Source organism: Pleurodeles waltl, chromosome 1_2, assembly GCF_031143425.1.
Source record: "Pleurodeles waltl isolate 20211129_DDA chromosome 1_2, aPleWal1.hap1.20221129, whole genome shotgun sequence".
Lineage (NCBI taxonomy): Eukaryota > Metazoa > Chordata > Amphibia > Caudata > Salamandridae > Pleurodeles > Pleurodeles waltl.
The window spans coordinates 318,333,801-318,361,077 of NC_090437.1; the positions used below are offsets into that span (position 1 = coordinate 318,333,801).

Below are 27,277 nucleotides of genomic sequence, written 5' to 3' on the forward strand. Positions count from 1 at the left end.
ATTGGCCCAAGTATCACACAAAGGAGCCTAAATGTCACACAAAGGAGAAGTGCCTAACCCATTGGGCCAGTCCCAGCTGCTCCACGGCCCTCCTGCCTGCTGCTGACAGCTCCGCCCGCATTCTTGAGCCTGATTGAGACAGCTCCACCTGCAATCCTGAGCCTGATTGCGACAGCTCTGCCTGCATTCATGAGCCTGATTGCAACAGCTCTGCCCTCATTCCTGAGCCTGATTGTGTCGGTTGATGCCCCTGCCAACGCCTCCTTCGCACTACTGCCGCTCCCGCCTTCTCACCTCTCAGGCCTCCCACTACAACACCTCCCAGGACATATAATGGAGACCGCAGCACGGGTGCGAAGTGGAGGTGTGTAGCAGGTGCGCTGCTGTCGCACCTCCGGCACGCCAAAGGCAAGCCTGTCTGCACCTGTCCATGCCTGGACCGCGCCCAGCACCAGGACTCCTGGTCCTCCTACCCCCCACCGCTACAGCACCAAGGAACGTCCGGCTCTGAACATCAGACACCCCATCAACAGCTGCTTTATGAACTCCCCTCGCTCAACCAAAGGACCACACAGAAGACTATGAACAACCAAGAACCACTCCGGTGCATCCTGCTGAACACGCCATGGAAATCTGGGACACCATCACCACCCGTGACCTGGATGTCGCCTTCATCACCGAAACATATCTAATACCCTCCTCAAACCCTGACATCGCCACGGCCACCCCTGACGGCTACAAGATGATGCACTAAGACCACACCAACAAACATTGCAGGGGCATCTCCATCATCTTCAAGGGAACCATCCAATGCACCATCACCAATGACGACCCAACGCCCCTCATGGAGCACCTGAACTTTTAACTCCAGACTGATGCCAGCACCATGATGCAAGGCACCCGTCGCATACAGACCCCCGGGACCACGCCCAGCCATCTGCGACACCTTCGCCAACCTCATCGCTCCCCTTGCCATCGACTTCCTCCAATACGTCCTACTCAGTGAACTCAATTTCCACCTTGGTGACCCCAACAACACCAACTCCACTTCCCTCATAGAGAACCTCAGCAACATTGGCCTCACCCAACTAGTCACTAAACCCACGCACAGAACTGGAAACACACTGGACACCATCTTGACTTCTAGTGACAGAATCAATTTCACCCACGTGACTGAACTCACCTGGACCAGCCACGTCATCGTCCATTTTACCATCTCCAATTCCCAGCACACCACCTCCAAGCACCTCAGCACCCCCCACTGAAGCTGGGGCATGGTAACCGAGAATCTATGGGCACAGGCCCTACGCATCGCACAACACGAGCCCACGGCAGACCTTAACCCCAACCAGGCCGTCCAAAACTTCCCCACCTGAATGACCAAATCCGCCAACAGAGTTGGCCTCCTGAAACTAGGTAAAACCAACAACACCTCCAAGCCAGCGAGATGTACCACTTTGGAACTTAGAAACTTCAAACGCGACTGCTGCCGACTCACGAAACAATGACGTGTGACCAAGGACCCCTCAAACAGAGTCACCTACAAGGCAGCCCTTGACAACTATCACCACCACATCAAGGCATTAAAAACAGCAGCAATCACTGCCCGCATCGACACAGCAGCCAACCACATGAAAGAACTCTTCAGAATCATCAAGGAATTTTCTAACCTAATAGCCACGAGGACCACCATCAGGGCCCACGGCGCCCTGTGCGACAGTCTTTTTTGGCACCACCAACCCCAGGACCACCTCCTTGGATTCACTCCCTACCACACGGCAAATGTGTCCTTCATCTCTCCATAGCACCCCTTTCACATACATTCATTTGTTTTAAAGCGTTTGTAAAGGCTGGTTTTACTAATCCACTCAGCTATCCACATAAAATATAGTTCTGTTCTTTGCAGCAGGCATAGTAACCATCAGCGCTACTTTATGGCGAGTCAAAGCTGCTGCTAGACAAAACTCAGATCTCTCTCCCTAGCAGGAACATTAATCACAAGAGGTATCTTGACATTTTAATTATTTCCTGAAAGCTGGACGCACAAGGAACTTTTTAGCAGATGCTTTTAAATCTCAAGTTTAGTAAACTACTGCTAAACATAGCCCCCCTGAGGTCAGCACCCCCCCAATTCAGGTCAGCACCTGGTGCGGCTGCACCGCTCGCACTACCCTAAAGCGGGCCCTGACCACCATTCATCAATCCCAGGCACTCTGCGACACCCTCTCAGAATATTTCCACAGCAAGATCTCCACCACATACAACCATTTCGACACTCCAGCCTAGACAACATCTCTCAAGCAGCAAACACCAGCCACACAATAACCTCCTGGTCCCCGATTACCACACAGCCCACTGCTTCCATCATGTCATCCATCCACTCAGAGGACCCCGCTGACCCCTGCCCCCAGTGGCTTTTCAACCTTGGAGTTAACACTATTAGCACAGAACTTACCCACATCCTCAACACCTTCATCTCCACAACAACCTTCCCAGACGATCGGAAGCACACAGAGGTCAGACCCCTTCTAAAGAAACCCTCCTCCGACCCGAGCAACCTCAAAAACTACAGACACATCTTCATGCTCCCTTTCCCGGCCAAAGTGCTTGAGAAAGCCATCAACCAACAGCTCACCAACTACCTTGAACAAAACCACCTTCTCGACACTTCACAATCAGGATTCCAGGCCAGTCACAGCATGGAGTCTGCACTGACCGCCACCACAGAAGACAGCAGGACGCTCTTCGACCAAAGTGAGTCAGCAGCTCTGATCCTTCTGGACCTCTTAACAGCGTTTGATACAGTCTCCAACCACACTCTCCTCAACAGACTCCACAACATAGGCATTGAACAATACGCCCTTAAGTGGAACGCCTCTTTCCTCTCAGGCCACACGCAGAGCATCCACCTGCTCCCTTCAATTCTACACCCAAGAATATCACCTGCTGCATACCCAACAGTGTACAACATCTACATGACCCCCCTCGCAGACATTGTCAGATCCTACAGACTCAATATAGTCTCCTACGCCGACAACACTCAATAGATCCTCTCACTCACCAAAGACCCCCACAAAGTCAAAGCCAACTTCTGCAACACCATGACCAGCGTAGCAATGTGGATGAAAAACAGCTGCCTCAAACTAAACACTGGTAAAAAGGAAGTCCGGATCTTTTGGAAGAACACATCCCTATGGGACCACAGCTTGTGACCAGCAGAACTCAGATCAATGTCCTCTCCTTCAGACCACGCACAAAACTTCAGCATTATCCTTGACTGCCAACTACCCATGAATTGACAAGTAAGCTCATTCGCTTCCTCCTGCTTTTACATCCTGCATTTGCGCTGCTGAATCTTCAAATGGATCCCTACCAACACCAGAAAGACAGTCACGCACTCCATGGTCAACTATGGCAACAGTCTCTACGCCACAGTGTACTCCCAGCTACTTAAAAGACTTCAGACTCTACAGAATACCGCAGTCAGACTCATCCTCAACCTCCCCAGGCGATCAAGCTTCACTCCACACCGCAGGAACCTCCACTGGCTCCCCGTCCTGGAGAGTTGTCAATTCAAAATCCTCACACTCGCATACAAGGCTCCCCACAACTTATGGCTGTCCTACATCAACCATCAACAGAGCTTCTAAGTCTCAGTAATACAACTACTCTCCACCTCACTAAACCTCGCTCACACCCCCGCATCATCACAGCCGCTGCGGACGCCACTCCTTCTAAATAGCAGCCAAGTCCTGGAACAGCCTGCCCCTCCACCTCCAAACAGCTCCCTCCCTGGTGGACTTCAGAAAGAGACTCAAGATGTGACTTTTCAACAGAGACATGGCACCCTCAGTGTTCAGATATCCTTAGGAGTGATAGTGCTGCACTTTACAAATACTATGATTGATTGATTGACAACAAATAAGGATAGCAAATAAGCCATGCCATTCAGCAGGAGTATGGTAAGGATGTGCTATGTAGCCAGTGGTGTGTTTTGGAGCACACTGTTGCAAATACTTTACTAAATCATTAACAGAGAGCAAATTGTCCAATGAAATGGCCACTACATTTGCACAGACCTGCCTGCAGTTTTACTGATAAATCTATATAGCGTACAAATACAAATGACAATGTGTGGAAATTTAATTTCAGTGAATATTTATCATTGCTCATCACAAAGTAAAGTGTCTTGATTAGTTTTTAGCCTATTAAAGTCTTTGTTTCCTTCACATTTCAGGATTACAAAAACATGTACTTCATCTTTGCTTTCTTAACTGCTGATATATTTTCAAATATATGCATAGTTCAGTTACAGTTATTTAAATTGTGTTGTGTTAGGAAAATAATTGACAACCTACAGCCTTTCCTCTCACACTTTCTATACCCCAGCAAGATTTTCACATACACCCCAGTAAGATTGCCAATTAGTTCAGGGTACAAAATCCTCTCACTTTGCAGTCAGAGAAAGAAAAGTAAACACCAATAGCCATGGTAACAGAATAAGCCATAAACTATCAGAAGAGTTAGCCTGACATTTGATCTTTGTCTTTAAACACTCAGCAAATGTGACAAGATAAAAACAAAATTTAAAGGCATATTTATTGCTCATCTGCCTTCTGAACTCCAGCATGGTTATTTTAGGGGTGCTACAGCACCGCCTTTACCTGCTAATTCCAGCTCCTATGGGTCTGCCTTTCAAAATAGGTAAACATGCACAGCCTTGTAAGGCTGTTGGTATTCGCATACATCTACAAGATACTTCCCCATTCTGCATATGACCAGAGAAATACTCATACCAAGGGCAACAGTATATCAGTATCCAGGGATGGTGTGGGAAAGAAGCACCCCCAAAAAAGGCAGAATGGGGGAAAATCGCTTTCTTTATTGGGGAAATGTATTCTCTTGGAGGAAAAAAAAGTAACATGCACAAATTCACTATTTCTATGCATGCATGTAATGTACATTTACACATGTTTAAATGCTTACATATGTGCAGTTTCCTTATACATTGTGACTGCCACAACTTCTTAGTAGTGCTCCCGGAATGTTCTGAGCATTCCTATATTGGTGTATGTGTAAATCTCCAGATGCAGATATTTTGAAATACTGGAAGCTATGCCATAATCTAATTTTTTAACTTTTGTGAAAGTATTGGAAATCTCAGAAGGCATAATAACATGCCAACAAAAGCTTCTTATAATTTTTGTAGTGGTTCATGTTTTCACTTTTTTCCATAACCACACATCTGTGCAAACAAAATTCCAAGTGCAAGGCTATCTTTTCGCTTTCTTATACACATGTAAAAATGGTCTTGTAAACAAATCTTATCACTTGAACTGGGTTTTACTCTCACCTAACATAGTCTCTGTGCAGTAAAGTTGCAGCTGGGGTCCGGCATTGGAAGCCCAGACTCGAGGGAAAGATGTCACGCACAAAATCTATGATTGTGGTGAGAATTGAGCACTTTAGCCAAGGATGTGCTGGGGGAATAGAAAGATGTAAGAAACTGGAGTATTAGTTGAGAGTGGTGAGAACTACACCCTAAATAATGTTCCGAATTCTTTTCTGAGTGCATCACAAAGGTCACTATATATAAACCTCTGCTTAACCCCCTGGTAGCTTGGCACAAATCAGTCAGGCTTAAGTCAGGGGCAATGTGTGAACTATTTATGCAGTAATCAAACAGTAACAAACATGACATAAGAAAAGCCACAAACTTATTTTGAAAAATAGAGACTATTTTATTGAATGAGCACCCAAATGACAAAATCCAATGTATCCGAAGAGGGCTCCACAAGGCCGGATACTGCTGTTGCGAGGTCCCCCTAACTGGATTTGTTGCTGAAGAGAAGAAAGTAGAGGGAGCTCAGGTGAAGTCAGGCCAACCTGGGATGCCCCCTCAGCAGATGGTCTTAAAAGTAGAACCCGGTTTTATTTTAGTTGTCCAAGCAAAAATATTTTCTAAGTCCTAGGTTTCAGGCTTAGGCAGGAAGAAAACACTCTAGCAATCGTCCAAGGGTTGAGAAGTTGGAGGGCACTACTTGGGCATTAGGATGCACTCCAGTAGAAGCTAGTAGCAGAGCCCAGGACAGGTCCAACTGGGAAGTTGCAGGAAAGGGTCTCTAGAAACCTTTTGCCTCCCTGTAGTTCAAATAGGATGTCAGCCATCAGACCCTTGAAGTCACTTCTGGGGTTCTGGGTTCAAGGGAAGCAGGCCCAGTCTTCCTTCAGGTTCCAGGCTGCAGGGTAATCCTTTTTGTGGTCTTCGCAGGTCCAGGACTGCTCTGAGGAGGGCACTGAAGATACTACGGGCCATATTTCTAGGACCCTAGCGCCACAGGTGCATTACTTTTTGTGACGCTCCTGTGGCGCTAAGAAGTGCGCTGTATTTACAAGGTGGCATTAAGCCACTTTTTGTGGCTTAGTGCCACCTTGTAAATACGGCCCCTTACCACGCAGCACTGTGCGTGGAAGGGGCGTGCAATGGGTGTTGATGTGGGCATGCCACAGCAACACTCATTGCATTTTGATGCTGCCTCAGATTTATGAAATTTCATAAACCTGAGGCAATGCCAAAATCTAACGCCACCCCCAGGGGTGGCATTAGTAGGGTACAACGAGGAGGAATACTTTTATTCCCCCTCGTTTTTTTGCTTTTTCTATGGTATTCTGCAGCACGCATAGAAAGAGCAAAATGGCAGAAATGATTGTTTATGTGGGGGAAGGTGTCCCTTCCTGCCCATAAACAATCATTTGAAAATGACGCTTCAGAACTTCTGTGTGTGCTGCAGAATGCAGCACACACAGAAGTGCCAAAGCGCCATTAGTGATTGTTTATGTGCAGGAAGGGACACCCTCCCGCACATAAACAATCACACCCCTTAACTCAGACATCCTTGCACAATATTGCAAGGATGCCAGCGTTGGCAGCTAAATTTAGTGCCAGTGCAGGGGGAAACGCAGAGGTATGCCATATTTCCTTAAATTCAGCACATCCGTGCATTTCTAAATTGACGCAGCCTGGTGCTGCCAATTTTGGCACAGCACCGCCCTGTGCCACTTTTCCTTAAATCTGACCCTACATTTCTGCCCAGAGGCAGCCTGTGAGTGGGGGAAATTCCTTGCCACTTCCTAACCAATAGGGTAAAAGTTCCCATGGGTAACACTAACCTCTTTTGCAGAACTTCTTATGTGTCTTACTGTAAAGTAACCCACAGTGCTCTTCTCCCCCAAAATCCAACTTGGCAGAAACCTTCCTTCCCTGATCAGAGCACCCTGTGCCCACTCAGAGGTGTGGCGATGAAAATGGGCAGACCCTCTGTCGTGATTACTCCAAACGAGTTCTGGGGCAGCTCCACCTCCCACTGGGTGTGGAGACAAGCTTGCTAGGAAGACAAAGGGAGGCAGGTCAAGGTGTGAGCTATATCAGCCGGTAACAGGGAAGGCACCCTTTAAAGCTCAGAAGCAGACTGGGCACAACCCCCCATACCATCCCGCTCAAGGAAGAAAAATACCTTTCCCAGTGGTGGCAGATGACATTTGAAAGTGGTAGGGCATAAAAGTTGTGGATGTGTGTTTTGTCATGAGTGAAGAGAGCGAGCCCGATTGACAAAAGGGTAGCTGAGGGGCTCTCCACCAAGAAAATGTTGGACAAAAAGTAGCAAATGGTGTAATTTAAAGCAAATTTCAGAAGGAAAGATTTATAAAGTAATTTGGAAAGTGTAGTCTTGAAATATTTAAATACATTAAAAACTGTCCCATATCTTACTACATTACTTATCTTCAATAATTACTGTAGTCTGTAAATTCTACAGTGTGACAAGTGGTTTGCATTCTAGAGACTTACAGCGTCATTACAAGGCTGGCGTCCTGGGACTGCCAACCTTGCAGTGGTGGTCGGATGGCCACACTCCAGGCAGTCTGACCACCAAATTACAACCTTGGCGGGTACCCGCCAAAAGAACTCTGTCCCCGCCAGGGAGATCATTCCCTATGTGGTGATGGCGGTTGGGGTTGTAACCAGCCAGGTGGCGCTGAACTCAGCGCCACCCGGCTGATTACAACCCCACTTTCCACCAGCCTTTTCATGGCAGGCACCCAGCCATGAAAAAGGCTAGAGGAAAGCCAGGGGCCAGAGGGGAGGGGCCCTGTACAGCCCATGCTCATGGGCCACAGTGTAGGGGCCCCCTGCCCAGCACAGTTGGAATGCACACTGTCTGCTTTTTGAGTACCATTAATCAAGCTATCATGTAGCTCTGCACAGATTGTGTGTTTTTTTTAATCATAACTCCTGCGCAGAGTATTTTGTTATGAAAAAAACTGCTTACTTACTCTACGACGTGGAGTGACTGGTGGAGATATTCAATCAAGTAACTCCCAGGCAGGCCGCCACTTCGCCCTCATCGTTTCCAGCCCTCGCCTCGTGTGCTATGCACTGGGCACAGTGACGAGGGAACAAAAGAAACTAGCGCAAGGGACAGAAAATGGTCAATCATTGCATGACTCTCATAGAGGAATCGCCCCTGACCTCTCCATACCCAAGCACTTTGTACACCGTTGGGAACAATCCACATCTCACCAAAGGGCAGCAATTCACATTGACAGAAAGGCACACTTGTCAGGAAAACTTTCTAAAAGTGTAATTGTCATAAATGTTAAAAGTATTATAAATGACTTTTCAACTTTGCCCTTGAATTATTTTTTGCAGCTGCAAAACTGAACATAATAATTATCAACAGTTCATTCAATTTAATTCAGTGTATTAAGATTTAGATCTACCATTAGATCCACATTGTTAATTATACAGAAACATGGTCAATAAAAATGTAAAATACTTTAAAAAAATTAAAAACGTTTAAAACACTTCATTTCATTCACTGGATTAAGAAGGAAATACAGCACTTTGTTTACAGTGTGAGAACCATATGTTACAAACAGATGTTTCAACATAAATGATAATGAAAACCTCACATCTGGGACCTTATACATATTTAGCCATGCAGCACATTAAGGGCCAGATGTAGCAAGTCGGCAATTTGCGACTTGCAAATTGCGAGTCCCTGCGACTCGCAATTTGCAAGTCGCAAATTGCTATGCAGTACGGTGTCTCAGACACCGACTGCGACTCGCAATGGGGTCGCAATGACCCACCTCATGAATATTCATGAGGTGGGTCGCAAATTGCGGCCCCATTGCGAGTATAGGCACTCGCTAACATGGAGGCCTGCTGTCGTCAGCAGACCTCCATGTTCGCGACCTGCTTTTCAATAAAGCAGTTTTTTTTTTTTGAAGTGTAGCCCGTTTTCCTAACAGGAAAACGAGCTGCACTTCAAAAAAACCGAAACCTTTAGTTTCGGTTTTTTTTCAGGGCAGGGAGTGGTCCCTTGGACCACTCCCTGCCCTGAAAAAATAATTTGGGGTCCAGTCACAAACTGGAAGGGGTCCCATGGGGACCCCTTCCAATTTGCGAGTGGGTTACCACCCACTTGAAGTGGATGGTAACTGCGACTCCATTTGCGACCGCGTACGCGGTCGCAAATGGAATTGCATCCCACTGCGAGTCGCAAATAGGAAGGGAACACCCCTTCCTATTTGCGAGTCGGAAATGCATTTTGCGAGTCGGAGCCGACTCGCAAAATGCATTTCTGAATGGCAAAGTGGCTTTTGCGCCTCGCAAAAGGCGATTTTCGCCGTTTGCGAGGCGCAAACACTTTGCTACATCTGGCCCTAAGCCTTTATAAGGAATTAGCTGCATTTGTGCATTCCTTCATACTATTAGCATTAGACTGTAATGGTCTGAACAGCCCCTACAGAGCACCACAGTAAAAATAGCACTTGAAGGAAACATGGTCATATAAAAATATATTCAGCGCCTAGAGGGCATAATCACATAAAAAAGAATAACGATTATTGCAGTGTAATCATATAATCAGACCCTTGAAAGCATGGGCCCATATTTATACTTTTACACGCAAGACTGCGTTAGTGCAGTTTTTCATGTAAAAGTAAAGCGCCGGCCAGCCCCATTCCTGGATGCCGGCCAGGCGCCATGTTTATGGAATGGCACTAGTCGGCGCTAATGCCCTGTTAGCGTCCTTGTAAAGGACGCTAACCGGGTGCGGGAGGCATAGGGGAAACCGGACCTTGTGTGCCGAATAATGGCGCTACACTGTTTAGAGGCAAACAAATGCCTCTAAGCAGTGTAACGCCATTTCCTGTTACCAGTGCTTAATTTGTGCTTTTTGTTTCTGGTGTGGAGCACCGGCACCTATTTCTGAGGGCCGGCGCTTAGTTTTCTGTCTCAAGCATTTACTGCGAGCAAAAAACATGTGGGAAAGACGGAGGACGAGATAAACGAAAAAGCGTCAGAAAGGAGAAAAGCAGGAAGCTGCAAGAGTGAACTGAAGGAGCAGGAAGTGGCTATAAATGGATTGAGGAGGCCCGAGGTGGCTCCAGGATTACCCTGCTTCAGTATTATGTGCTCGCACTTTTAATTGCAGCAGCCGCGTGGTTAAGAGGAGAGCTTTGAGCTCCGACATCTTTTTATTTACAAATTAATCACTGCCTGGCGCACAACCCCCATGGACATGGCTCCTTTCTTAGTAAAGACAGGAGCCATGCCAACCACCCCAATGGCCATGCCCAGGGGACAAATGTCCCCTGGGCATGGCCATTGGGGCCATTGCCATGCAGGGGGCCCCAAGTCAGGGCCCCTGAACGGGTGAAAAACAAATATTATACTTACCGGGACTTACCTGGTATGGGTCCCCCATCCTGTGGTGTCCCTCTGGTGTGGGTGGGGGTGTCCCTGGGGCCAGGGAAGAGTACCTGTGGGCTCTTTCCATGGTCTCTGACCATAGAAAAAGGCCCACAGGTCTTGAGCTGAGTTTCCATGAATACATTAAACCTTTATGCAAAATAAAGTGTGTTATGAAACCTTTATGCAAAATAAAGTGTGCTATTCTTTCAATATAGGAAGCATGTTGCCTAGCACGTCTGTGGACTGGGCAAAATTGTCAGCATACTAACAAAGCCCTTAGTACGCAAACTCCTCTAAGCTGTAAAATCAAAAGTTTCAGCTAGGAGAGAGTTTTAATATGCATTGAATGGTAGAAGAGGTTAGGATATTTGCCCCCCTCCCTCACCTGGGCCAATATTTATACTTTTTTTGCACCATATTTGCGTCATTTTTTGACGCAAAAGTGGTGCAAACTTACAAAATATAATTGTATTTTGTACGTTTGCGCCACTTTTGCATCAAATAATGACACAAATGTGCATAACAAAGTATAAATATGGGCCCTGATGTGATCCACAAGATTGCCTGAACACAAAGAACACATTATTCTAAATATTATGGGGGTGGTACCATTGCCCTAGGACAGGCTGAATTATGGGCACAAATGTGTGGTAAAACAAATGCCTGCATAGCATTATGGGCTATGTTTCCATGAATAAATTAACCCTTTATCAGAAATAAATTGTGTTCATTCATTTGCAAAAATTGCAGTACCAGTGGTGGCAGCTAGATACCCCTGTTGAGCCAACTAAGTCAATACCTTTGCAGGCCAGGCAAAATTATGAGAACACTAACAAGGGCTTTATAACACAAATTCCTCTCAGGTAAAAAAAAAAAAAAGTTTCAACTACAAGAGATTTTAAGCTTGCACTGAGTGATAGAGGTTATGATATTTGGACCTTCTTTCTCCTAGTGTGACCCACAAGATTGCGTGAACAGAAAGAGCACATTGTTATAAATGTTTTGGAGGTGGTCCCATTGCCCTAGGAGCCCCACAGGCTGAGTTATGGGCACAAATGTGTTGTAAAACGAATGCTTGCAAAGCATTATGGGTCAAGGTCTCCTGTGTGTTGTGAATATTGTAGTATTGGCTTTCCCGCTGTGCCGGGAGAGCCTGAGGATTCAATCCTAGGTCGATTTCATGTTTTATATAGCGACAAAAAAGTATAAAACAGAGGCACAACACTACTTGTTATTACTGACTATGTAAAGTAAGGACTCAGTGATAAGAAAACACGGAAAATTAACTGCACGTGTGAACATGAGTGCTGACAAACAGGAGAGGCAGGAAACAAAGAAAAATAGTCCGTCCAAACAACAGAAAAATATTTGAGGCGTAAGTAAACTGTACTTGGCTGGTGCTCCTCGGCCAAATACAGGAAGTGACGTATTGGCTGCCAAACCACTTAAAAGCCAGCACAATAAGAGCAACACTACCTTCAACCTATTGGAAGTGGCAGGCAGCGGCAGGCAGGACAAAAATGCCTATATCCCTAACAAAAGGTCACCAGACAGCGCATGCTCGCTGTCGAGGCTCGACCTAATAAAAAAATGATTTATGTACAAGATATGGCTGACAAATAACACATGACTAAGATCTTGTATTGAAACCATGCAAAGATCAGATAAGTATCCTTTCCAGGGACCTATTGTTATATTTCACAGTAAAATATTCATCTAAATCAGTAATGTAGATCGACAAATTCTGTGTTCTAAATTCCAAGCTAAATAATGCTGTGGCTGTGCTTTAATACATGAGGAAACTATAACATCCATCTTCTATATCCCCATAAACATCAACATGTCATAGTTCATCGAGCTACTCCTGATACTCTATTTAAAGTGATCATTATGTTGGAAATGGGACATTTACTTACAGTGGTCATACTCAATTTAGAGTGCAATTTTTTTTAAAAGAGTGTAACCCCTTCATTTTCTGTCCAAAAGTCTCTGCACATAAAAGACCTCTTAAAGTGTTGTCCATGCTATATAGGAGCCGGTGTCCCCAACGTAGGATTGCAACAAACCTCATTATATAGCTATTTGATAGGTGCATTTCAAGGTGGATAGCTTCACTCAGGGCCATCGTATTTAAATTGCCTTTTTTAACATTTTACCCTCCATTTTGTGCAAAATGTTACAATGTTTATATTTATAACTTTAATTGTATATACTAGTATGGGGGAATTTTGAATGCTATATTGACAGTATATTACTAAAGTGTCTTCCACCAGTAGCCACATAAAAAGGTAACAATGAATTTGCATGGGTCATCACTTTACTTGAAAAATGGTTAATATTCTCGGCCATATAAAAGGATAGTGGAAAAAATGTTCCCAAGACTGGGGTGTGTATTAACAATTTCCATCTCCTCGCTCCCTACAAACCATTTATATTTACTAATCTTTCTACCATTCTTGACCCCATTCTTTAATATTAAGCTTCAAATAATGGCTAATGGCATATTTTTGCAAACAGTCCAGCTGTTTTGCAAACTTTTGGGGATAAGGTACATGTGCCAATATTCTTTGCATATACAGGGAGTGCAGAATTATTAGGCAAGTTGTATTTTTGAGGATTAATTTTATTATTGAACAACAACCATGTTCTCAATGAACCCAAAAAACTCATTAATATCAAAACTGAATATTTTTGGAAGTAGTTTTTAGTTTGTTTTTAGTTTTAGCTATGTTAGGGGGATATCTGTGTGTGCAGGTGACTATCACTGTGCATAATTATTAGGCAACTTAACAAAAAAAAATATATACCCATTTCAATTATTTATCATTACCAGTGAAACCAATATAACATCTCAACATTCACAAATATCCATTTCTGACATTCAAAAACAAAACAAAAACGAATCAGTGACCAATATAGCCACCTTTCTTTGCAAGGACACTCAAAAGCCTGCCATCCATGGATTCTGTCAGTGTTTTGATCTGTTCACCATCAACATTGCGTGCAGCAGCAACCACAGCCTCCCAGACACTGTTCAGAGAGGTGTACTGTTTTCCCTCCTTGTAAATCTCACATTTGATGATGGACCACAGGTTCTCAATGGGGTTCAGATCAGGTGAACAAGGAGGCCATGTCATTAGATTTCCTTCTTTTATACCGTTTCTTGCCAGCCACGCTGTGGAGTACTTGGACGCGTGTGATGGAGCATTGTCCTGCATGAAAATCATGTTTTTCTTGAAGGATGCAGACTTCTTCCTGTACCACTGCTTGAAGAAGGTGTCTTCCAGGAACTGGCAGTAGGACTGGGAGTTGAGCTTGACTCCATCCTCAACCCGAAAAGGCCCCACAAGCTCATCTTTGATGATACCAGCCCAAACCAGTACTCCACCTCCACCTTGCTGGGGTCTGAGTCGGACTGGAGCTCTCTGCCCTTTACCAATCCAGCTACGGGCCCATCCATCTGGCCCATCAAGACTCACTCTCATTTCATCAGTCCATAAAACCTTTGAAAAATCAGTCTTGAGATATTTCTTGGCCCAGTCTTGATGTTTCAGCTTGTGTGTCTTGTTCAGTGGTGGTCGTCTTTCAGCCTTTCTTACCTTGGCCATGTCTCTGAGTATTGCACACCTTGTGCTTTTGGGCACTCCAGTGATGTTGCAGCTCTGAAATATGGCCAAACTGGTGGCAAGTGGCATCGTGGCAGCTGCACGCTTGACTTTTCTCAGTTCATGGGCAGTTATTTTGCGCCTTGGTTTTTCCACACGCTTCTTGCGACCCTGTTGACTATTTTGAATGAAACGCTTGATTGTTCGATGATCACGCTTCAGAAGCTTTGCAATTTTAAGAGTGCTGCATCCCTCTGCAAGATATCTCACTATTTTTGACTTTTCTGAGCCTGTCAAGTCCTTCTTTTGACCCATTTTGCCAAAGGAAAGGAAGTTGCCTAATAATTATGCACACCTGATATAGGGTGTTGATGTCATTAGACCACACCCCTTCTCATTACAGAGATGCACATCACCTAATATGCTTAATTGGTAGTAGGCTTTCGAGCCTATACAGCTTGGAGTAAGACAACATGCATAAAGAGGATGATGTGGTCAAAATACTCATTTGCCTAATAATTCTGCACTCCCTGTAATAGCAAGGGTATATTTTGATGACCTAACTTTGAGGCATTCCCTTCCCCTTTAATTCAGTGCAGTGAGAACATTTTGAATGTACAAAGAAAGTAATAACAGAGTGAACAAGCACCACTGCTTTAATCCATTTTCTGTTACATTTTTTGGAGACAGCCCACGATCACCACTAAGCAGAACGTGACATCAAGTAAAAGAATAAAGTGCCACTACAATTTTAAGGAGAGGCTCTATAATGTTTACATTTCTGAGTTTTCGCCACAGGGTAGGTCTATTCACATGGTAAATGCAACTGAGAAATTGATATAGGTTATGTAGAAATACCACGCGAGAGTACATATTTCTCCAAAATCATAGGTAATGCTGTGATGTTATCAAAGGTTTCTATTTGGTTTAAAAACGGGTTGCTCCAGCAGTATGATGTTTTTATCATCTTCCCAGCTTTGCAGATGGATGAAGATGCTCTTAGCGAAAATGTTCCCTATGGAGCCAAGCAGCATTATCTACCTATAATTACAAGCTGGCTGTAGTTTTTTCAAGCCATGGGATTAAACACTGCCATGGCGCTTCCTGTCAATGCTTTATTAAGTTTGCCATTTGTCAAACTTAAATTTTTTTTATTTTCAAAAAGAAAAGTCTGAGCTGAATTTTCTGTTTGAAAAAAAAATGCCCCTTTTGTCATGAGAGTTATCTCCCATCCCGAGGGGGCATTCTTAGTTTTTTAAAGCCTCGTACCACCTTTTTTTCCTGGGGATGAAGGGCAGTAAAAAAGTCAATATATTCATGTTCCTAAGTTGGGCGGATGGACTTACAGCCATTTCCCCAATGACCCTACTCTGTCTGAGATGTTTGATCATTGCGGAGATAGAGTAGTCACTGCTGATGCCAAACTATGTTCCGCTTGCATATAAATTCAGCAGGTGAACCATTATATTGGCCGTAGGTGATGGAGTATGCTTACCACCAATTTTTAAATAGATTTTATGAGCTAAAGCTATTAAGTTTTGCTTTATTTGAGATTTAGCCATGCTGATTTGGGCTTACGTCTGTTAGGTTTGTGAAACATGAGCTACACTGCCAATACGAAAAAAACAATGCCTTTAAACTCTTTTATCACCTGAGAGAAAGCGCTTAGTGGTGATGCCCCCAGCTTGGATTGTCACTAGATGCTTGGTTGGGTCTGGGTACCGGAGTGTGAAAAGTTCCCTTAGCTATGAAAAATGTGAGTTTTCAACAGTGCCATCCATTGCTATGAAGATCACCCCCTTTAAAAAATCCTGCTTTTGCCCCTGGTAAAACCTGATTCCTGGGAGTCAAAGTGGGACGTGGAAAATTATGTCTGCATGGAAGATTTTCCACTATCAGAAAAGGAGGCTTTGTGCTGCCGTGTCTGCAAATTCTTCATTCGTTAATCAGAATCTTGGAATTTCATGCAAAGCATTTTTCTCCCGGGGTGTTAGGAGGGAAAGGTTTAATCGGTTGTTCTCAAATGAATAAAATTGTGTTTTTCTTACAAGATGTATAATGGGCCAGTGGACCAAACACAACAGCATAAAATGCACAATAGCTATCTATAGAAAGGTGATCAGAGAGGCACTGTGGGAAAATCCCACAGAGAAACAGGAGGATAGCACTTGAAGGGGAAAGTAGGAGAATAAATTGTGATTGAGTGCCTCCTCCAAATACACCCTGAATACTTAACATTATAACATGGACTTCAGAGTTCTAAATGTTTTTAATCTAAGATTGTTTTTATTTCAGGTCACATGCCATAAATATAGCTTCTCCAGCCCTTTGCTTTTTTGAAACCTTGGCATGATGTCAGAATGCTGGTTGGCAATTTATTAATGACAAACTACAACTCAAACTGTTTGTGATTTTCTTAGAAACATCAGACATGGGTGTCCCTCCAGAAAGGCATGAACTGCACTCAGGATGACATAGACATGAATCTGCTGAAATATGTTCACACCGGAGCAATGGGATCGAAGAGTCAAGACAGTGTCACCTTTTACCTCTGGGATGGAGACAACCGTTCCCCAGCTCTACACTTCTACATTATTATCAAGGACATGGAGAAAGGTACCACTGTTACAGCTGTATGCATACTGCAGCAGGATTGACTCATGCCAATGGGTCTCAGATGCATGTTCTTGAACATGAGTGGCATGCATTTTTGGTCCAAGGCCACATTGTAAATCAATAAACATTTTGGTCCAATTCCCAGTCTGGTTTTGGAAAGAGAAAAGGAAATTCACAGATATTCTGGGCAGGTTATACATTTTCAAGTGTACTCATTCTGGTCAATCCGCCAGACTGTTTATTTTCTCTGCAAGGATATTTTTCATGATAGAGAAATTACTTCTTCTATAACCCCTTTAAATATGGGGATATTAATGGAACTTTCCATTTCATTTTCAAACTTCCTACTTCTTTATGGGAAGCTAATATGCGTAGGAAAACGGGATGGAAAAATATCGTGAATGTTGCTGAATGTCAACAAAGTTACAAAATTGAGGGTGTTAAAGGGTTGTGAGCCTCCCAAGGGAAGATGCATTTTGCCTCCCCTGATCCTAAATTTAGAACATCTCAAAATCTGTCAATCCTGCAGATGTTCTCAAATTATAAATTCATCTGCAGCCCTACATGTAAATCAGAATTTATGTGTGACTGAAATGTTTAGTCAACTTTAAGTGAAGTTTTTTTCAACATTGTCAATAGTGACAATAGTGTTCTCTGTCGTTTTGAGTCTGATTAATTTCATCCTTCAAACAGGTTTATTGTATGTGATTAAAATGCAATCTACCATCCACAGTTAACTTGCAATAATCAAACTGTCTACAATTCCTCTCTTCAATCGATACCTCTGCCGCGCTCCTCTTCTAAGAGCACAATATAAAATTGTACTTCTATTCCCTGAAGTCAGACACGTCCTTTAACTTCCATTCAACCTCTCCGCAAGCAACAATTACTCAAACCAATATTACACATATGTTTAACATCTCCTCAATGCTTATTTAGTTGTATGTTTTGAAAGACCACAGCATACTTTTTACGAAACTTCACGCTGATCTTCTAGCTTTTCAATCAATAAATTAAATTAAGGGGCAGATTTAAGAGCCCCTAGCGCCAACGGAGCATCACTTTTCATGACGTTCCGGTGGCGCTAATCACAACTCCATATTTACACAGATGTGTAACGCCACTTTTTGTGGCTTTACGCCTCCTTGTAAATATGGACCTCTCCGACACAGTTTTCTGTGGCACAGAGTAGCACAATGGGTGTGACAGTGGGCATTCCACCACAACACACACTGCTTTTTATGCTGCCCCAAATTTACGAGTAATCGTAAACCTGTGGCAGCGCCAAAAAAATGAAACCCCAGGGGTTGCATTAGCATGGCAAAACGAGAAGGAATGCTTATATTCATTCTCTTTTTTTGCTTTTTCCTTGTGTGCTGCATTTTGCAGCACACATAGAAAGAGCAAAATACCATGAGTGATTGTTTATGTGCAGGAAGGTGTCCTTTCTTGCCCATAAACAATCATTCCAAAATGATGCTTTGGTACTTCTATGTGTGCTGCATTTTGCAGCACACATAGAAGTGCCAAATCGCCATTATAGATTGTTTACCTTCCTGCACATAAACAATCTATCACCTTAACGCAGACACCCTTGCACTATCATGCAAGGATGCCTGAGTAGGCAGCTCAATTCAGCGCCGGCACAGAGGGAAAGGCAGGGGTGTGCCCAGTGCTTTAAATGGAAAAATAAAAGTGCAGGTACTCTGTGATAGAGTACCTGCTTGTTTCTGAGAAGTGCCGGTACTCTCCAATTAAAAGTATTACGTTTATCTTGAAATATGCCGGTACTCTCCCTCTCAAAATAAAAAAGTGCAGTTACTCAGTACCGGAGAGTACCGGCCCATTTAAAGCACTGGGTGTGCCGTATTCCTCTAAATACGGTGTATCCCTTCCTTTTCAAAAGTAGCGGGCGCTGCTATTTTTGGCACAGCCTTGCGCTGCACCACTTTTGAATAAATCAGGGCCTAGGTTTTTCTTAACTCTAAATCAGACTTAAGTCTTATGCTTCCATTATCCCTTTGCTTCTATACCATTTGGGCTTCCTCAACCAAATGGTTAACAACAAAGTCCTCTTTGTCAATTACTTTTAACCATGATTATGACTAAAGACACTCTATCAACTATCACACAATCCATTCTGAATGCAAGCATTGGTGTCAAGATTTTCATTTCATCTTTTTTTAATGTAACCCATCTTCCTTCAAGGACTAAGACACTGTTATGTCTATGTCTGATTAATACTCGATTTTCAGCCTCAGTTCCTACCTCCAGACCAAGCATGATCTAAAATAAAGTGACGTTGGGGCTGATCATGGCATGAGTTTAAGCCACATTCAAGATGGTGTTACAGAGAAAGTAGGGCACGAGGAAGGCCCAGTTAAAAGTCTAGGAAATAGCGGACTGAGCTGAACAATTTGTAAAGGAGAAGGTTGGGTTAGTTAAAAGGGACAAGAGTAAAGGGGCAGATTTAAGGAAAGTGGTGCGGCACCCAGTGCAGCGCCACTTTCCTTGCGCCCCTTAGTGCCCCCCTACTATTTAAAATACGGCACACAATGGCGCAGGATATGGGGCAATAGTGTTTTATGCTATTGATGTACTCTGCAGAAGCAGCGCCAACATTTTGGCTATACTCCTGCAGAGTGCATAGGGGGCCCAATATAAATAACGGTATGCCCCCTTTTAACGCCTGCTCTGGGCAGGCATTAAAAGTGCCCAAAAAAATGGAGCAAGGAAATCGCTTAGATTTCCTTGCATACATTATGTCTGATGCAGGCATAATGTGGCGCAAGGGTTTGCAAAGTGGAGCAATGCATGCAAGTGTTTCAGATAATCCAATTAGAAAGGTACAAATTGAGATGAGGATTTTAGTTCACAGGCAGGGGTGATGCATGTGGGTACTGTTGAAGGATCATCTGTGAAATCATAAAAATGAAGCAGTTATCCAGTGGTAACGGTCAAATTATAAGGGGCAGACATTTAAGATCTTTAATGTCAAGAGCTGTTCTGTGGTAATGATAGGGCAGAATATTGGTGATTGTTAATTTTTGGGAGTGAATCAGCATAAACGTTTTGAGCTTCTGGGCACATGTCATTGCCCTGGTAGAAGGCTTCAAGGCAAAAATGAGAGTGGCAGTGCTGGTGTTATCCAAGACTAATTAAGACTTCTTAAACAGCACTAAGTGTACTCTAATGGATGATGATGTTCTATCTAAACTAGCATCAGTGGCAGACTGTCACAGGCTCAAATATTAGGGAGCAGGGGCGTAGCTTGATCAGTAAGATTGGGGAGAGGGGTGGGGGGTTAACTTCAGAGTTTTCCAACAATAACATACATATAATCTTGAAATAAGTTTTACGAGAAGCTGGGCACATGAGAGAGATATAAGTGGCAGTGGAAATGGAGAGGAAAGTGTATTGGCAGGGTAGCTAAGTTAGAGAAACCACACGATTTTGAAAAATAAACATTTTGAAGACTTTCAAAACAGAGAGGGAGAGAGAATATGTGTGTTTTTGTTTCTGCGTGCATAAATGTTAATCTGACAGACACATCACCATACCCGACTGAAAGCACCAGTACCCAACTATGTACCAGAAAATACATTTATTAGGGGGGTGTCACACCCCAAACACCACCGTCCAAAGCTGCACCCCTGTTAAAGAGTTGTAACAAAGATGCACATACAGTACTAAAGAAAGACTTATTCATCTTCATCATTTTGTAGATTTGAAAGTGTAAAATCTTTTTTTCATGCTGTCAGGAGCAGAGGATTTTAATAGTCAACACAAGGGCATATATAGATTCAAGTTACCTTAACCCACGACTAAAATAGGCTTTGCTTAGGTTTAGCCATGTTGTATTGCTCAAAACTGGCCATTCAGAATTCTGACATATTCCTCTTTATTGCACATAACTTTAAAAACAATTGCTGGGTATTTTTGGTCATAAACCTGAATACCCATTTCACGAACCTCCAATAGATTATGCACTGACCTACATTACTCTGTATTGTCTAAAGCAATATATCTGCTGTGAATTGTCTGGGAGAACAGGTTTGTTTGAAATCCTTTTAGCTATCCTACAGATTAATATAACATATCTGCAACCTAAAATGTTATATTTTAGTAGACCTTTGATTCAAAGGCAATCAACAAGCCAGTATTACAAACAATGATGTCTTCTATTTGCCATCCATCATTGCCATTGTTTCCTTAAAGATGACTATGCTGAAGCATTTCTGTGGTTGAGAGTGCATCCACAAGAGACTTCTCTATGTATGAGAGGACCAAAGTTAACTAGTGCAAATGATAGCTGACTGTGCTCCTCTGCCTAGCATGACACCTAACTGCGTCTGAGGTGTTTAGACAGAATATTGGAACCAAAAATGTCTAGGGACTAAAAATTGTGTTAATAATATTGAAGGCAAAAATATTGTGAAATTAAGTTTCTATTGATAAGCAATGTTTTACTGTATGTACCTCCACTTTGACTATATATACATATATATACATATATATGTATATGTATATATATATACATATCAAAACATTGTATGTCACGCTAAACCTTTCAAGGGTTAGAGTGATGCATAAATTATGCAAAAGAGAAGAGAGAACACAGGAGGTGGAGAGCCAGCTGGGACCAAGGGGGCCTTCATGCTCCCCCCACTGTCCCCGGCATTGATACTGAGTGCCCTGGGTGGCTCCCATGTCACATGGCCTGACCCCGGGGGATGGTGCCCCCGGGGCCGAGATCAGCCCGAGGGAGAGGGGCCATGGTGCTCTGAATCCCCTGCCAAAACAAATATATATTAGGCCAGGCCTTGGGGATGGGATCCCGTGGGCAGAGGTCACCCTGGGGAGGTGGGCTGCTCGGCTCCCCACCCAAAAAATGTAAATATTTACATCAGGCCCCAGGGGATGGGATTCCCGGGGTCACGGTCAGCCTGGGGGGGGGGGGGGGGGGGAGACACCACACAGACCTTTCTCCCCAAAAATTTAATATTTACACTGGGACCTGGGTGGGGCAGTCCCCGGGCTGATATCAGTCTGAGGAGATGGGGTCATGCAGGGTTGAGTGGTTATAGGGGTTGGCCTCGGGGTCAGGCCACAGGCCACGGGCCAGGCCCTGCGGCTAACCCCAGCTGCGCACCACCAGAGGCCATGCCAGCAGGGGTTGGATTAATGTATAGTAATTAACATTACTATACGTTTAAAAAAAACATAGAAATTAACTGAAAAAAAACAAAGGTTACAGGGACGTTATAGTTAGGGTCTGAATTTACCCATATAAAACCACAGAAATTCAGCAGTTATAGTTAGAGTTCTTTCAAGTAACTATAACTCATGCTCTAAGGTGGCTATAACTCATGCCCCCGCCACGCACAGTGTGTTGCTCAATAATTTGAGTGATAATGTTTCTTTTATATTTTTAATGAGTTATAGCAGTTCTTATGAGTGCTGTAATATAAGCGGTAATTAGCAGTGCAGGGTGGGGGGTGCGAGTTATAGTTACCTTAGGGCACGAGTTATAGTTACTTGAAAGAACTCTAACTCTAACTGCTGAATTTCTATGGTTTTGTACGGGTAAATGCAGAACCTAACTATAATGTCCCAGTAACCTTTCTTTTTTTCAGTTAAAAAAATAAATAAATATATATATATATATATATATATATATATATATATATATATATATATATATATATATATATATATATATATATTCAAGGTTAAAGGATGTGGAGTTAAGCATACCAAATCTATACTTAGCTGTGTGCACTTACCTTCTTGATATTTTGGTCCTAAATATTTTTTACACAATTGTCTGTCCAAATAATATTTTTGGTTCCAATATTCTGCTGTCAGTGGTCCATCTCTCATCTAGTACCCTAATCTCCATATGTTTTTCAGATGTTTATTAAGTTGTTGAGTGGTCACATTTTGCTTATTTTTGCAAGGTATGATGTACTTGCAGAAAGAGGATGCTTGGCAGGATCTGTTGAATTCAACATGTGGGAGATTTTCCATGTCATCCTTTATCATTCTGGTATGGTGTTCTACGGAAACATCTTCAATTAGAAAAAGGTGGTGGTAGTGTGAGTACATCAAAAAAGGTGGTGGTAGTACGAGTAGAATTTAGGACTAATTCAAGCTCTTCAATAAGGGAAAGTAGGCCAAAAGATAATTTCATTTAGATAAGGCAGATATGTGTTAACTTTCACATTGCAGGGTTTTCCTGTACAGTGTATTTTTCTGTAACTGGAGAAAAATTAATTTCTTTCAGGTGCTTTCTGTGTTCACATTTAGGCTTCGTTAGCTCTTACACTAATCAAGGGTCACATTGTCGATTAAAATCTATAGGGTAAATAATATGGAGGCAATACTACCCCAATATGCTTTGCTTTTAGTGTGGCTGCCTATGGCATATTGCTGTGAGAGGACTGTGCTCTTAACTAGTTAGACCTCCCCTTAATTCGAGTTTCTGTTATTGCATGGATATCAATATTCTCATTTTGCAGTTCAGAATAAATATTAAGGCCCTCATTATGAACACGGCAGTCGAAACCGCCTTGTTCATGCTGGTGGTCAAACCACTGACCGCCAGCGTCCCCCGGATCACCGCCGGCCGTATAATGTACATTCCTGTGGGCAGGTGAGCGGAAACATTGTTTCTGCCCGCCGGCCCACAGGAATGCCTGGCTGGGACATTGACGGCAGCTTCACATGGAGCTGCTGCCAATGCCTCTGTGCGGCGGGTGCAGCTGCACCCGTCGCGCAGATCACTGCCCGAAAATCGGGCACTGACTTGCGCGATGGGGCGCTGCACAGGGGCCACTGCACTGCCTATGCAAAGTGCATGGGCAGTGCATGGGCCCCCAGGGGTGCCCCGGTGCACCCCTTCCTCCAGCATTTCCCTGGCGGGGAAACCCACAAAGGAAAGGCTGGAGGCTGAGGAATCATTATCCGAGGGGCAGCACCGCTGCCCTGTCGGATAATGATTCCAACCGCCGCCAGGCTGCCTGACAGAGGCAGCCTGGCGGTGAGTGAGGGCCGCCGATTGCAGCCCTCATGGTGTTCATAATGTGGCAGTGTGGCCCACCATGCCGGCTGGCGGGTTTTCCCGCCACCACCGGTATGGCGGGCCACACTGCCAAGATTGTAATGACCACCTAAGTGTGTATGTTGCTACTGAACGCATTTTTAATTTGGCCATTTTCCAAATCTATTTGTGACTTCTAAGTTTACAATCCTGTTTCTTGGAGATGATGCTTCTCATTTTAGCTTTAGGTTGATAGTTACTGATTTCCTCTTTTTCACCCACAATAAATAACTTCAGCCCATGGTAATCTCAACTTTATTAAGGTGTAATACGAGTAATCCAGTTAATAGATCATGTCCCTCGATCCGCTTATTTATAGATTCCTTTTTGAGACGTGTTAGGTTTGGGAAAATCTGTAAGATATTTATCAGATCATGCATAAGGTAAAGCCTGAGGTAGGCGAATTTTGTCTGAGAAAACCCTAATGAAATGATACAATAAGGAACGATACAGTGAACGTTGTTTGGAAGTTGCTCAGTGATACTATGATTGATAGCATCCACTACAGAGACTGGCTAAATTATTACCATGCTTCACCCCTAACATCTACAAGATTGTAAAATGGACCTAAACTGAACTAATATAAAAAGGGCTGAGAAACTGTAGGCCCCTTGATAAGGTGGTTCGTAGGGGAAAGCAGGGCATAAAACTAACTAGTTTGTAATCTGGGTTTGGCATAGGATGGTCTAGTGAAAGTCCAATGATTACAGCCACACAGGATTAAGACGTGGAAGCAGGTGGATGATACCCAGTAGTCAGCATCTCCTTGACCTCTAGCTCAGTATCCTCGATCTTCCCAGGTCCCTTCCACACCTGTAGAGAAAGATCTTGGAGGTCAGCCTGGAAGCATAAACGGCAAATGAGGACACAAAAAAAGACTGGATGATTCCAATCATTTAATTTTAAAACATCACATAAATTTCCTCACAACTCTAAAGAGCGTTTTTATTCCTTGTGAATTTCCCTTGGTTAGATCTGAGCAATACAAATAATCTTATAAAGAATGTTTACAAATCTAACATAGGTCCTTTAGTTTTGCGTCCTATGATACATTCTTCTTAATTATGTGCCATGGGCCTTCCTGTCCCCAAAATATGTTACTGCCATTTCCTGTCAATAGACCTTTTTCTTCTTACTGTTTTTGTCTTACCAACGTTCCCAGTCCTAATGCCACCTCTTCTCAACCACCCAGAGTCGTCAACTAGCTTATTTCACCACAAAATGTAATCAAAACGTTTGTGCTAATGTGTCAACCTACCAAAGGCACTTTGTTCTTCCAACTTTCCGTTACATTGGATTAAAAGCCACACGTTACAGAGCCCCAACTTCAAGATGAACACCACATCTGAAATGTCTGTGCTTCATGTTTTCAGTGCATAAATTAAATTCAGTGGTAGAAGTGCATTGTGGGAAAATCCTCCCATGCAGTCAGTCCAAAGGCCATGATCAAATGTGTAAAAATGGTTGTTGTACTCGGTTGCTCTGTGGTCTGTAAGCAAATGTTATGGTGCTGACACCTGTTGGGCTCTCCTGGAGTATTGCTTGCATCATGTATAGCTGTAGATCACATGCTTTTCAAATACTGGCTATCTCTTATTGGGCTAAAAAAGTTACAAGTTTTTTTTTTTTTTTTTAAAGAGAAGTTTTGGTTTTGGAGATGACTTCTAAACTAAAGCCCCTCTGAACCCCATAATTCACTGGGACAGAGACTCCACCTCAGATTGTTTTTTTCTGCCATTGGGTTCAGATGTGTTCTTGAGTGCTCCGTTCCACTGCACACCAAACTCTAAATTGACACGTTTAAACTTTCTTTTATAAATAATATTTATTAAAATTGACCCTCGTGAAATATCGTATAATTTATAAAATAATTCACCAAAGGTATGTGGCTTGGTTGTGTGCATTCAGCAGCAAAGGGGGTACATGGATAAGAGCATCCTCTCTTGAAGCATGCGCTCTAGATTAACAAAGTGAGAACATTTCATGAAATGGCAAAAGATGCTGTCAAGTGTAACATACTAACATAAGATATAACTGGTAATCTTTGCACTCTGCTAAATTCAGTGCACGTCGAGCGGAGTATTTACTTGTTTTTGCATAAAGGTGATAACCGCAAATGTGATGTAGAGCTGAAATGATGGCTAACGTTTAAATGACACACATTGCACTCAATGTAAATTAAAGCGAAAGCAGCTCTGCCAGTGTTCAACACTGGAAGTTTACAGTGATTTAAGTGAGTAATTAAGGTATTTAGGCCCATTTATTTATACTTTTTTAGTGCCGCATGTGCGCCGCTTTTTTAGGCAAAAGCGGCACAAACTTACAAAACACAATTGTATTTTGTGATTGCGCCGCTTTTGCTTCAAAAAATGACGCAAATGCGGCGCTGAAAAAGTATAAATATGGGCCATAATTGTATTTTGTAAGTTTGCGCTGCTTTTGTGTCAAAAAGTGACGCAAATGTGGCACAAAAAAGTTATAAATATGGGCCTAAGGGCCTGATTTATGAAAAGTTTCGCCGCCATTGCGTCATTTTTTGAGGCAAAAGCAGCGCAAACTTATAAAATACAATTGTATTTTGTAAGTTTGCGCTGATTTTGCGTCAAAAACTACACAAATGCAGCGCTAAAAAAGTATAAATATGGGCCTCTATTTTGTGAATTTGCACCGCTTTTATGTCACAAAATGACACAAAGGCGGCACAAACTTTTCATAAATCAGGCCCTTAACGTATTGTTGTTTGCTGAGAACTGATTAGTTTCCTCCCAGTTACTAAGTCCTAACTTATTGAAGTCCGCGTTGACATGGGAACACATTAAAACAGGTATCTGGCTCCCTTTAAGTGTTGTGCCGTATAGCAATCAAACCCAGAAAGATCTGGTGTCTCTGTAGTATAAAGCATCCTTCACAGTGACCTGCATTCAACCCTATTTTCACAGATTTGAATCCTGGCATCCTCTTGAGGTCGATAACTTGACCAGCACTGGCTTAGGTAATGGTGTACATCTTTTATCTGTCAGTAGTGCCAAGAGACTTCATCCCTCTCCCCAGTAAGCTAATACTCCACAAATATAAATGCTATGTTGTAGATAAAGCAACAGTAAAGACTAAAAACGAATTTAACTTTGACAATCATGACATTTTAAATATGTGGTAATACTAAGCAACACCCAAGCATTTATTAAACAGGATAAA

The 27,277-nt window shown here is 43.1% G+C and overlaps 1 protein-coding gene across 1 annotated transcript in view; it reads left to right on the forward strand.

The window, feature by feature from the left end:
* Window positions 1-27,277, forward strand: part of FREM1 (FRAS1 related extracellular matrix 1) — a 684,067-nt gene that overhangs the window by 439,379 nt on the left and 217,411 nt on the right. The window contains exon 24 of the mRNA XM_069238818.1: window positions 16,785-16,980. Within this exon, the coding sequence (XP_069094919.1) occupies window positions 16,785-16,980 (196 nt within the window). The remainder of the gene's footprint in view (window positions 1-16,784; window positions 16,981-27,277) is intronic.